Source organism: Gymnodraco acuticeps, unplaced genomic scaffold, assembly GCF_902827175.1.
Source record: "Gymnodraco acuticeps unplaced genomic scaffold, fGymAcu1.1, whole genome shotgun sequence".
In the NCBI taxonomy this organism is placed as follows: domain Eukaryota; kingdom Metazoa; phylum Chordata; class Actinopteri; order Perciformes; family Bathydraconidae; genus Gymnodraco; species Gymnodraco acuticeps.
The window spans coordinates 496,205-510,174 of NW_022991091.1; the positions used below are offsets into that span (position 1 = coordinate 496,205).

At 39.8% G+C, this 13,970-nt stretch overlaps 1 protein-coding gene across 1 annotated transcript; it reads left to right on the forward strand.

Moving 5' to 3' along the window:
• Positions 1–1,052: 1,052 nt before the first annotated feature.
• chmp2ba (charged multivesicular body protein 2Ba) lies at positions 1,053–13,653 on the forward strand. The gene is made up of 6 exons (XM_034236867.1): positions 1,053–1,306; positions 4,181–4,272; positions 7,184–7,378; positions 9,640–9,742; positions 9,996–10,102; positions 11,598–13,653. The coding sequence occupies exons 1-6, from the start codon at positions 1,273–1,275 to the stop codon at positions 11,709–11,711; spliced, it is 645 nt and encodes a 214-aa protein (XP_034092758.1). The 5' UTR covers positions 1,053–1,272; the 3' UTR covers positions 11,712–13,653.
• The last annotated feature ends 317 nt before the right edge of the window (positions 13,654–13,970 follow it).

The window sequence follows — 13,970 nt, forward strand, 5'->3', positions numbered from 1 at the left end:
AAAAGAGCTAAGGGCTACCCATCCTCCTCTCCTTCTCCTCAAAGTCACCCCTCTCTCCTCGGCTGCAGCCCATAACTTGGCATCTCTCACTATTTCTGGGCTGAGACCCCCCCCCACATTGCATCTTACCTCCCACCGCCACCTCAAACACAGAACACACATGCACCAAATTGAGTTGGTTATGGTTCAAGAGTCCCACCATCTCACACAAAGTTGCTCTCAGCGTGAACATGAAACAAGGCAATACGAATATATGAATACACGCTGGAGTGCATGAAAACTCTTGCCTCTTGGGATAAGGAGATGAGGAAGGAAATTGAGAAGAACAGAATTTATGATGCTGTGAGAAGCCGTAGGGGTCGTTTTTATAGACAGGAATCCCTTTGTGGAATGTTTCCCTAAATCAGTTTTCATATTTGTGTGCTACGAACAGTGTATGTACTGATAACATGTCCATAATGCACAGCCTGCCTGCATACGTTAGGCAACATCCAAAATGAAAGACTTAAAGGATCGGTGAACCAATTAAGACATCAGTTGGATTAAGTATCCTGTGAATTTAAAATATAAATTCTATGCAAACTCAATATTACTTAAATTGCTTGCCATGCCTTATCATTAAGCTGTAATAGGAAATGTCTTTGTTGCCAATGAACACTTTATTATCAATCCCTTTGCCTCGAAGCTGCCTTCAAGTACTACAGGGAATATTGCAAATCTATTTCAAATGAACGTATTAAGAGATTGGTCCATAAAACACATTCTATATAAAACATTAAACATTTAGTTTTGGTTGTTTTAGGGGCTATTCATTTATGACAGTAGGGCTACCATTGTCTTTATTTACATATTCAACCTCTGTACATGGACTCATAGATATCTAGTTGCAACAATTCACGTTGTTGGCGTTCAGGTGATATTCTTCTGTAATCGAGACACTCATGATCTTACAGTCTATTACAAAATAAAGTGGTGATAGCACCGTGTTTACATTTAATTAATTGTCACATTTTGAAGAATAAGACACTTTTCTGATCACGATTGGGCATTTAACGAGGCACAAGTGAAGGCGGCATGAGAGTCCCGCCGTGACGTCAGTGGAGCCCTTGAGTCAGTCAGCTGAGGGAGGAACTCAACAGAAAGTGAACCAGGAAACCGAGGCAGCTAAACAGATCACCGCCCCGGTGTGACGGCGGTGTTACAGATAGGAATCACATTGTACAACAGTACAAGACTAGTATTTTGATATTTAGGTTGAAACAAAGCAGCAACATGGCTTCCCTTTTCAAGAAGAAGACCGTGGACGGTAAGTTTGCTGAGTGTGGAAGCTAGCTAACTTGTTTTTAGCCTGGCTGTACAGACTGCTGTGTTGTTCTGTTCTCATTTTAGCTTTCCCCATTTAACTTGTTCAACCTGTTCTGAGTCACACTGCTGACTGAAGCCTCAAACCAGCGTTTAAACGCCGCCAACATCTATGTAATGTTAGCTCAGTTGAACATGCTATTTTTTAACATAAATGGCTCGGTTAATAACACTGAAGCTTTGAACAACACTGTCGTTACACACAATGGTCGTTTAGGTTAGTTTCTACTAACTAATCTAATCGTTAGTTATCTGCTAAATCTGTAGGAATAAGATGTTTGTCTGTGTTGCTACACGAAAGCTAAGGTTAAGTCATTTGTTTATCTGCAAAGGAACCGGAAACAAAATACAAATCTGTGTCAAAAGGTTGAATACACACTTTCAAATAGATTTACGCATCTAAAACGCATTTTCAAAAATACTTTTGAATTCTATTATCGGTTTAAATGTATTTAAAATTGTCCAAGAGCTTCTCTAAATCACTTCTACTGTCTCACTTCCTTTTTCTCCTCAGGAAGGTATTACTGTCAATTTGAGTTCGACACATAATCTGCCTTGCTGTGCTGTAAAAACAACTAAAACTGTGGCACACAGACAATCTCAATCTCAATATTTATTTATTTATATAACACATTTAAAACAACCTTCAGTTGACCAAAGTGCTGTACAGGCAATAACTACAATATTAAATAACACAATGGGAGTACAATAATAAAACAATATTTAAAAACATGATAAAAAGCACAATAACTAGAAACATATATATATAAAAACACATACAAATGTAAAAATGTAATGTTCAATTAGTATTAAGACAACAGACAACATGCAATGATCTACTGTTAGGAGAATGCTGCAAAAATATGACATCCTATCATGCTGTTCATTTATGGTCTGAGTGGTCACTTTTAGATAAGATAACCCTTTACAAGTTTGGTCACATTTAGATAAAATAATCCTTTAAAAGTTCAAACAGAAGCAGACTTTTGCACTTTTACAACAGCAAGGCGGACAGTGCTGTAATAGGAAACATCAGTGAAAAAAGCATATATTCTATAAATAAGTAAATCATAAAAAGCAAAATATAATGAATCCATATTTCAAAATATTAAAAAGCCTCTTAATCTCAATATGTCAGTATTTGTCTCCAGGCTCAATAAGCAGCCTCACAAGGTCACGAGCCTTCTTTAATCAAATGTAATGAATAAATTATGCTATTTCAGATACTGAATATATTGACTCATAGCCAGGCTGGATTTCAGATTAAAGTTCACCTTATCAAAATAATTTGTTTGTAAAAATACCAATGGAAATTGTCTTTATCTTTAAAAACGGTGCTCTGTTGGTTGAGGCAAATCTCTTCTCAGCACCGCCTTCCCACCCCTCCCATCCTTGTCATTCCAGTTTCACCAATACCGATCCTCTGCACACTGTACTTACTGTGCCTCTGTGTTACCTCCACCTCATGCCCAGCCGTTGTCTGGTCTTCTCTGCAGTCTCCATCTCGCATTCTTAATTTCTCTCATCTCTCGATCTCTGGGCACAGTTTCCCCCCCCGATGTTGCCCTGGGTAAGGTGGCTGAAGTGGTTTCTGGTTATTTGGCGAATGAAGGGGGATCCCACATATTTGTAGGACGATATCCCTCCCACTTTGAGACGTTGGCGGCACGTCACCGTGTACGCAGACACGCTTCGTTCCCACAAGTGGTCCAACGCGCTCACGTGTCTCGACTAACTTCATGATTGCTGAACTTTTCACAAAGAATAAGCATTCGTCTTCTTACTTCTTCCAAAAACTCATTATTCCCTTCATAACATATTGCAACTTATGAATATGAAGCTGAATTGATTGTTATACGTTTTTTTATTGACGTCCCAGATTACTTTTAATTTAATGATTTCATTTACATTTGAATATTGACATGTTTGTCCTGGCAGAGGGATGTGCTGTCGGCAACTTAAAAAAAGCCCATCAGATTTGAAGATGTCATTTTTTTTCTTAGGTTATAGCTAGCCTATTTCTGTGTTTTTATTTCTGTATTATGTGTGTGTACAGCCAGAGCTGAATTAGGTTCCTTTCTGGAGTTCCTGAAGCTGTGTGTGTGTGACTTGGGTTGTCCCTCTGACTCAGAAGTTCAGGATTAACGTGTGACTTCAGCGTCATACATGGCCTCACATGATGTCACTTAGTGTGGGTGGGTTACAGCTCACTTAATATTGTGGTGTGAGCACTTCCACATTGAGCTGTGTCAGTATGCTATCTCAACGCGTTGCTTGTTGTGAGGTGTTTCGCGTGGGGACACAGACATGCTCATGATCACAATTGAGCTCCCTAAATAAATGTTTCATATATCTTCCAAAGCCATGCAGCCGTCCTAGACCCACCCTTCCTACCTGCGTTCTTTGAACACTTTGTCTTTGTTCATTTCGACATCAATCATCTTACAATTTCATTTTTTACCACTTCCTCTACACGGCACTGAGGGTAATAAAGAAGAAATGGTAGAAGGCTGTCCAGAATTAAACAGCATAGAAACATTTAATTCTCCACTTTCTTGTACGTTCTGATCAGTAGGCTATAAAACTCAAAAGTGATGCCAGATTTGGCGATTTTTTTGGGAGGGGGACAACAGGACCTATTTTTTGACTAAGATAACGTTTTTATCTGCTCGACTTTCCAGTGTCCGTTGGCAAGAAACTGAACCCCAAATTGCGGTATTGAAGTGTGTGTAGGTCTTTGGAAATATGAAATGTAATCGTGTTATAATTGTTTTAGATATTCTGAACTGACCTTGCCTTCATCTTTCTCTCTCCAAAGACGTAATCAAGGAGCAGTCTAAGGAGCTGCGCGGCACCCAGAGACAGATCACCAGGGACCGATCAGCGCTGGAGAAACAAGAGAAACAAATGGTGGGACCACACACACACACACACACACACACACACACACACACACACACACACACACACACAACTTAAGTCTTGGGGACAAACATTCCTCTACAAGATATGTTCCATATATTACTACATATTGCATCAATGCTTTATTAAGACCCCTCTCTGTCCCAACACACACACATAGAGATGCTTATAACATGTACTTCCCACCGTCTGTGATTAAACCTGATTGGCTAATGGCTCTAAATGGATTGATAAAAATGATCTGGTGTGGTGGATTTGCTTCAGGCAAGTCACACTACTCTCTCATATCACATACACACTCCCGCTCTATTCACAGACGAACATAACATTTCCCCTCCCTGAAAGATGAAAGCAGCCCCTCTGTTGTATTAAGTAAATATCATACAGGACATAATGACCTCCCCGGGGAACCGCATTCTTTATTCCTCATTAATGCTTTCTGCTAATTAGTTTTTTAAGCTTTGTTTCACATTTTGAATAAAAGATCATTTTGCTAAGAAATGGAAATGACCTATATCAGCAGTTTAGCTCAATGATAATGTCTGCTGCTGCCCCCCCCCCCCCCACCAAGCTTCAATTGTGAATTTAAGCACAAATGAAAATGGCACAGGACAGAAGTTATGCCCCCAGAATGTAAGAATGTATAATTAGTTCAATTTTTGTCAAATTCTTGATTTTCTATGTAGTGTTTTATGGCTAACACGTTTGAGTCATTCAGGTTTAATATAGGGATCTCCTTAAAAAAAGAAAGTGTTGTAGAGGTACATTAAGACTATTTAAATGTATGAAATGTGGCATCTTGCAACACACATACAAGAAAGCAGATAGTTGTACTGAAGCTGCTGTTGCAACACATTGTCCATCTGTTGTTTGGGGAAATCTTTGTTTAAACAAAAAGACTCAGTTGCTACCGGGCAAAGTCTACTAACGGCTTCACATTTGTGAGCTGCATTCCTCCATGTCTGGGGGAGCGCTGTCTATCCATCACCCCCCCCCCCCCCCCCCCCCCCTCCTGCTCTGAGCAGGCAGTAAATAACACATTATACGTTTCACATCTCTATCTTCTCCCTACTAAAGCATTCATAGTGTTTCACATGACAGTGCAGTTGACATTATTATTGTCACTGTGTGCCTTATTTTACTCACACAGGACGACAGCTTTATTCTCCATGGCATAATTATTATTTTGTTCTGCTCACACATGCATCCAAATACAGACTTAACCTAATGAACCTGTCTGTGTGTGTGTGTGTGAGAGAGAGAGAGACAGTACGTCTGTTTCTTCATCCAACATTAATAATTGATTATTGTTTCCTGAGATGCTTTTAGCTCACACATGTAAAATAAACAACACATGCTGTACTGTAGCAGTGCTCGGAGGCCTGGCTAGCTCACTGTAACCTGCAGCTCCTCTCCTGTCTCCGGGGAGCCTCACACACACTCGTGCCCACACACAGCATCCTTGTGGGCTTCAGTGTTTACCAAAGCAAAAAGCACGTATTTGCTTGCCACCGTGTAAGGCTTGATCCAGATGACTTTATTTACTATGTCTATATTTGCAAACACACTGGCCTCTCGGGAGCATTGTGCATACATTTTTGTTATTTGTTATCAATGCATACAGTGTGTATGTATGCACCAGTAGGCTACTTGTAAAGCTAGGGGAAAGCATGGTAGCACTGAGCAGATTATAAGGTTAGCTACAGCACTCAGAACGGATTTACATAATTATTTCACAATTTAATTTACTCTTCAAAAGCCCCCTTGATCTTTTAGGGTTATGGTATGTCACTTAAGCTGGTGAAAGCGGTAATGGCCATTTAATGTTACTTAAACAAATCGGGTCTGTGTGGATTCCCATTCAGAGCCCTCCATGGCTCAGACGCTGGTCTCATGGGTCAGTTGCATTCGACAAGGTTACTGATTATTCTGTCTTGAGTCACCAAGGTCTTCATGGGCAGCTATGCTCATTTTCAAAATGCTTACATGGCATACCAATGGTCTTAGTCCAAACATATTAGTTAGCATGAACACGTCTCTCCCAAAGAGTGCTACAACTCAAAATGCAAGTGTGTCTGACTTTAAGAGCACTAATATTGATGTAACTGTTACAGGCCACGGAAATAACTTATTTGAATTCTTGATCTTGTTTTTGTTGCTCTTTTTAATGTGGCTTTTGTCATGGTTAAGGATATCCTATTGCTGAAAGGAATGGAAAACTGCTGGTGCTCATTGACAATATGACCGTTATAAAACATGACTTTGAAGAGCAGCGTATTTGCTCCGCTATAGCTAATCTGCAGAATGGGGAGCCTGAAATCCTAATAATGAAATATAATGTTTAATGTTAGGCAGATGACTTACGGTACTTGCCCACAACCAGGAGACGCTCTCTCAGTGGAGCCTCAATGGATTTGTTCCAGAAATTACAATATTGTTGAATTAGAATTTGGAGTTTCTCTTTCTGTCAAACAATACCACTCTGTCATATTAAACATGGACTCCATTGTTAGAATTTCTTACTATACATAGTTTGTGCATACTCACACTAATATGCTAAATGTATTTAATATGCCTGCACAATTATTAATAATTAATTATCAAAATGTTATCGAAATCTCAGCATGGATTGTTCCATAATGAAATCGCAGGAAGCTCAACATTTGGGAAAGGCTAAATATGTGTTGAAAAAACATTTTGAGTCACACCATAATTATAAAAAAAAAGACAATGAGAATTTCGATTCAAAAATGATTTATCCCTCCATTACCGTGAGTCAATTGCAATATCAGTTATAATAATTGCATTTAATAACTTTTTTCCAAAGTGTACTGCCCTAGTGCCTACTGACATTGTACATACTAACATTGGCCCTCTATTCTCCTCTTCCCCCTTTAAGGAGGCTGAAATCAGGAAAATGGCAAAGAGTGGAAACAAGGAGGCGTGTAAGATCCTGGCCAAGCAGCTGGTGCAGCTGAGGAAGCAGAAGAACCGCACGTACGCCGTCAGCTCCAAGGTCACCTCCATGTCCACGCAGACCAAGGTCATGAACTCACAAATGAAGATGGCCGGCGCCATGGCCTCCACAGCCAAGGTAAGACCCTCTCCTCCAATCCAGCTTGTTTTAGGTTAAAATATAAAACACTTTAACGGTCTTTGAGACTTTGTGATGTCTTTTTTACATAACTATGTGTCCCCGGTGTGTCAGGGAACTCACGCAGTGTCAGAAAATAAAACCCTCTCTCTTTTCCTCCGTACCCAAATCTCTAAAAACGGGGGTACAACGGAGCTGATCCAGATTTGCGTCCGATATGACGTAATATCGGAAATGTGGACCCACGGCCCTATCAGAAAGTTTGCTATCAGAATCAAGGCCCGACTGTTTTAGACGTAATATGGTCTTGTTGACATTAGCAAGCATCGCTAACACTCAGAGCTAACCTGTACTGGAGAGAGCACATGTGTAAAAAAGCAGGAAATAAAAAAAGGAACTCACCTCGTGGTAAACCGGCAAGAGAGAAAGCATTTGAGCTCCATACTGTTTCAGACATAATCCTTGATGTGGTTTGGAACATGATATGGCATTTAATCACGGCAGCATTTATAATTCTGAGCAGGCATAAGCTCCCCCTCCTCTTTTTTCTAGCTAAGGGCCCAGAATAAGCACTTCTCTAACAGGGCTGAAATAGAGGGGTATGAGGCATGGCTAGAATGGGTGATCTGTTTAGTATTTGGAGCAAAACACATCATAGACATGTTTTCTATATATTTGTATATATCTGAGACCCATAATATATGCCTAAAAATAGCATGATAGGAGATCTTTAACATATCACATCAAACTCAGGAAAGTTAACAGTGTTTTTGTTTTGCATATGAACCAGTTTCAGTGTTTAATATTCAAGTGTTTAAAGTATTAATGCGGGATCTGTTCATGTTCAGAGTCTGCCTGCTAATGAGGTGTGAAAGGTGGTAATTGGCCTAAAGCTGAACAGAGTCAGACTGCGCAAACATACACAGGTCAAACATAATTAGGCTTCAGATTAATGGAGTGTGCTGTAGTGTGTCGCGTTTTCAGAAGAAGTGTGAATTGTTGTATGTCAGGCATACACAAAGTTTGTTCATATACAGATTTGTGCAGCACTTCGTCCACACACAGCTTTGCGTGAGCATGTTGTGAAGCAGTGAACACAGGGACAAGTGAACGTGTTGTTTCAGGTTCAGCTGTGAACATGTGTGCTGATCTTTCACAGGAAGGAAGGAGATGCATAATTTAGAGTCAGCCTGTGTTTTGTTTTTCAGTGTCCTATGTTATTCTAACTTGCTAATAATGAATGCAGAGCAAGTCTTCCAAAGGCCGTTTTCAACCAAACTAATTGGGAAGCACTGATTTGTAAAAATAGCTGAAATCATCTTAAATCCACTCCTTGGGAAAATGCCTTCTCTGTAATATGGAAGGCAATTTACCGTGATTATTTTTGTAAGAGTTAACGTCTCTTTATGTGACGAACATGTACATTTAAATTAAATTGTAGCTGTATTTTTTTTTAAATTGCACATATTTTACCATCTTTCTACTTTAAAGGGGACCTATCATGCAAAATGCACTTTGTGATGTCTTTTATACATAAATATGTGTCCCCGGTGTGTCAGGGAACTCATGCAGTGTCAGAAAATAAAACCCTCTCTCTTTTCCTCCATACCCAAATCTTTTAAAAACGGGTGTACAACGAGCGGATACAGATTTCCATCCGAACTGACGTCGGCGGACCCACAGAAAGTTGCTATCAGAAGCAATGCCTGACGTGTTTTGGACATAATCTCGTCTTTGTTTACATTAGCAAGCCTTGCTAACACTCAGAGCTAACCTGTACTGTAGAGCACATGCGTTTTTAAAAAGCAGGAATAAAAAAAAGAACTCACCTTGTGATAAACCGGCAAGAGAAAAAGCATTTGAGCTCCATACTGTTTCAGAGATAATCCTTGACGTGGTTTAAACAGGATGGCGTTTTATCACAACCGAATTTAACTTTATCTCCGGTAGAATTCTGATCAGGCATTAGCTCCGCCTCCTTTTTTCTTTTCAAGCTAAGGACCCAAAATCCGCGTTTCTCTAACAGGGCTTCAAAAGAGGGGTTTGAGCAGTATGAGGCATGGCTACAATGGGTGATCTGTTTGGTATTTTAAGCAAAAAACTTCACAGACATGGTTTGTATAGGTATGGCCTTACAATATACGTTTCAAATATAGCATAATAGGTCCACTTTAAATTAGGTTACTACTGTTTTGTTTCTTTACTCAAAAGCTTCTCCTCCAAGATGTATTATTTAACTTTCTTTCTCATCATATGTGCAGACGATGCAAGCAGTGAACAAGAAGATGGATCCACAGAAGACCCTGAAGACCATGCAAGACTTCCAGAAGGAGAACATGAAGATGGACATGACTGAAGACATGAGTAAGAACACACACACACACACACACACACACACACACACACACACACACACACACACACACACACACACACACACACACACACACACACACACAAAATATGAAGTATGACGGTACATAGAGAGGGTTTTCCGTTTCATCCACACATAGTATATTACCAGTTGGAGTTTAAGCTATCTTACTCTAAAGTCCAAACTGTGACTGAAAATCTATGCTTTCGATTAACTTAACCTTTTTTGTCTCTTTCTCTCCAGTCAACGACACTTTGGACGAGATCTTTGATGATTCTGGGGATGAAGAGGAGTCTCAGGATATTGTCAACCAGGTCCTGGACGAGATCGGCATCGAGATCTCAGGAAAGGTAAGACATCCATAATGAGAGAAAGATAGACAATATACCACTGGACTTTTATAATACAAATGTAAAAAGGTAATGTGGTGAATAAAAACAAACTGTCAAAAATGGTAAAAGAAGGGAAAGAAAAGATAAAGGCAATAAAGAGACGAAAGATGAAAGCCTCTCTGATTCAGAGATCACTGACTCAACCAACCTGTTTTCTCAAAGTGCAGATGTACAGCACTAGGTCAGAGATGAGATACACTTACTGTGAGCTTTGTGAAGAGGCTTAAGCAGAAGTGATTTGATTATGTCTCAGTCTGGAGTCCATTTGTGTTCAGTGGTCTCTGTGCCTTTTACATAATGCGACATACCTTAATGTTCCTTCTGTTTGAAAACACATTAGCTCCCTTTTTATTTCTTTTTCATCTAAGTTGTATCACTATTCAGGAAACATTTAGAAAATGTAAAGGCTCTTTCCACATGTAAAGGGTCTCCCGGCAGAATGAAGTGAACAATAAGTGTTGCACATGGCTTTTACCCGACTGTTCAAATGTTTCCCAGCTGCCACTTGGTGGGGCTCGCCTCCAGCTCTGATGACCCGCAGTGTGTGTGTGTTACTGCTGCTGTCTGGCTCCCCCTGGGGGTCTCCATGAGTTATTACCTCTCATAACACAATGTACACACCCACACATTGTCCCATAAACAAGCCCACAGCTGGAGAGAACAAACAGGCGGGATTCATAAAAACATGCAAAGATGTGTTTGAATTTAAATTGAGGGGGGGGGGGGGGTTATAATGTCCTGCTCCATCCCAATAAAGGCTGAGCAGAGAATAATCTGAATGCTCTCATATTGCTCACTTCTTAGAAAGCAAAACCATAAAACACAAACCCTTGGGCTGAAAGGAACACTCGTAATCTCTGGTAGTTTGGGAGAATATCATATAATAAGAAAATAAGCAGTTATTGTGTTTTGTCATATTCACAGGAATGCAATAGTATTTTTTGCTTTTAGTACGACAATTACATGTGCAGAAAAATGGCTTACGTTTTTCAGCAAATACAAATCTTATTTGATGATTTGAGATCCATATAATTGCACGATTGTTGTAACACTCGTATTAACCTTATTAGTCATAAAAATACTCGACCATTCACCAACAAATCTGGGAAGAAATGAAAGAGGAAGAGATAAAAGAACGTGAAGTAGGTTTTCTTTCCTCTTTACACTGTACTTTATGCAAATGAATGCAGCATCAAACAATGCTTGTGTAACTGCCGCCCACTTGCATTATAACTGAGGTGGGCTATAATTATTTAAAGTAATCCTGCAGTATGAATTTGTTACGTCGAGTTCATAGTTTTCCATTATAATTGAGAATAATTGTGATCAAATCTGAGGCGGTCGTTTACATTTGGCTCTGAAGTGGCATTCGGCACACAGCTGTCAACAGCAGCCAATCCTCCAGCCTTGTGTGTTATCAAGTTTGCCTGCTAATGGGATTTTTTCTCTCCAGATGGTGAGAGCTCCAGCTGCAGGAAGGAGCCTCCCGAGCGCCGCCTCCTCCAAACAGGCCACTATCTCCGACGACGAGATCGAGAGACAGCTCCGAGCTCTGGGGGTGGACTAATGGTCTTCTCTGTGTTAATGTTGGCACTATAGGCCTGTGCCACATTAAGACTGAGTGACACGGACTCTTTCAGACACATTGGATTTGTCATTGTTGAAATGCTACAGGTGTAAGAAAGGGTGCTCACCAACACACATTAAAGGGACAGTTCTCCACTAAAATACATTTTTTAAATCTTAACTGAAGTGCTTTATCAATTTAGATTTGATAGTTATAAGTTGTTGGAGATATCGGCCGTAGACATGTCTGCCTTCTTTCGAGTAAAACAGAGCTAAATGTGACTTGTGAAAGGTAACCCACAGACCTTTTTGTGAACAGTTTCCATAGGAACTACTTCCTTTATACTGCATCGCCAAGCCAAGGAACATTGTGTTCTCCTCGGCTGATAACATGAGCTACCTCAGCCTAACAGACTAGATCAATTGATAAATAAATAGCACTAAAGGTAAGAGAAAAACATGTATTTTAAATTATGAACTGTCCCTTTAAGACATTCAAGGACAAACATGTATATTAACCTACACATATCCACACTTTCTACGGCAGGTCGCCTTAAGGCAGAACATCTGATCTATTTATGCGAAAATAATATTTATTATGACACTGGAAGGTGTACCAATAATACATGTAAAGAGCTTTCATCCACCCACGCTGTTTACCTCCCATCTCTGTCTTTAAAAGGGCTACAGTGTCTGAGACCGTGGAACTGGCTCGACCCATCTGCTGTTTTGGTCTTTAGTCATATGATCAGCTTTTATGCGGCTGGAGATGAATGCAAGTTTTTATGAGTAATACCTGGTAATTAAAAAAAGAGCTTAAGGGTTGTCGGTAACCAGATGGAACTTATATTGTTCCTTTTTAAAGCATTTAAACGATTCCCTTCCTCTGAGGCAGACTATCCTCCTCTCCATGTTTGTCATTGTTATGTGGGTGAAATATCCTGGGCTGTCAGAAATGAGACACGGTTACTTTACCACGCAGGAGAAAAAAGCGACATCGACAACCGGTCACTGTCTCCAAACAAATGTAGCAACTAGCTTATTAACCATCATGTTTTAAAACCCTTAGGTACGCTACTGTAGTTACTGGAGATGATGTAACTCGTATGCATGTAACATGTATAACAGATTAGGGTAAGGCTTTCACTTTACTTCAACATAATGCATGAGGCGGTGAAGCGGGTTAATCCGAGGGCGAGCATTTAATTAGCACCACTGAAGAAGAAATGCTGTAGGGGTTGTGTGTGAAAATGTAATCAAACACAATATAGGACTAATGGGAGACTGGCTTATTGAGTTTTTTTAATTGGTTGATGCTTTTGGGTAATCATATTAGTTTTTCTTTTGTAATTGTGGGTTGATCTGGTTGTGTATCTTATAATGGACATGGATTTAAACAGTGATTGTTGGACGCTCTGTTCCGCAGTCGCTCCTCTCTTTCAGCTGCTGTGCAGTTACTCTCATGTATCGCTCACACACACGACAGCAACAACATGATGGAAGTGTTTGCTCAAATTAAACTGATCCAGGAGATGTTTTCTCTTGTTTTCTCTTACTCTAAAACAAATCAAGTTGGCCAGCTTCATGAGGGTGACGGGGACATATCAGGTTTTTGTCTTTTCTCATTCTCTGGCCTCTTTGTTCCTCATTGCCAAAACAAAATACTAAATAGTTTTATTCCTGCATGCACCTGACATGGACAATTCACAATTCATCTTGTATATCATACTTTCCTCTACCTTTTCAACAGTCCATTGTGAGCGGAAACAAAGTCTTAGCCGATTTCGACAATGTTTCAGGGCAGTTCCATGCTTAGGAAATGTCCACACTTTTGGAACAAAGGTGTATGTATACTCTTCTGAATTAGTTTTAGTCATTGTAAAGTGACTCTGTAAAGGGTTTATGGCTTTTATAATGAATAAAGTTTCTTCAGGTACAGGTTGGAGAGCATTTCTGGTTTTTGCTTTGAACAACAAACAAACGATTTCCACATTTCTTTTTCAGATTTCTTTCTTCCTGGTTCCAATTCATTTCCACATCATGAATGAAACAATCTTGAATCTTGCTCAAGTTAAAGCGAGCAGCAATCTGCTTATAGAATAGAATATATCTTTATTGTGCACCACTATTGAAAGAATATTAACTTCTTAAATGATGTTCAGTTGCCTGAGGGACTCTATAGTGTCAGTCTCCCAGAGCTCAATCTGCTGATCAGAGGATGGGATTCTGCTTCTTGGCATTACTGTCAAAAGTTAAGTCA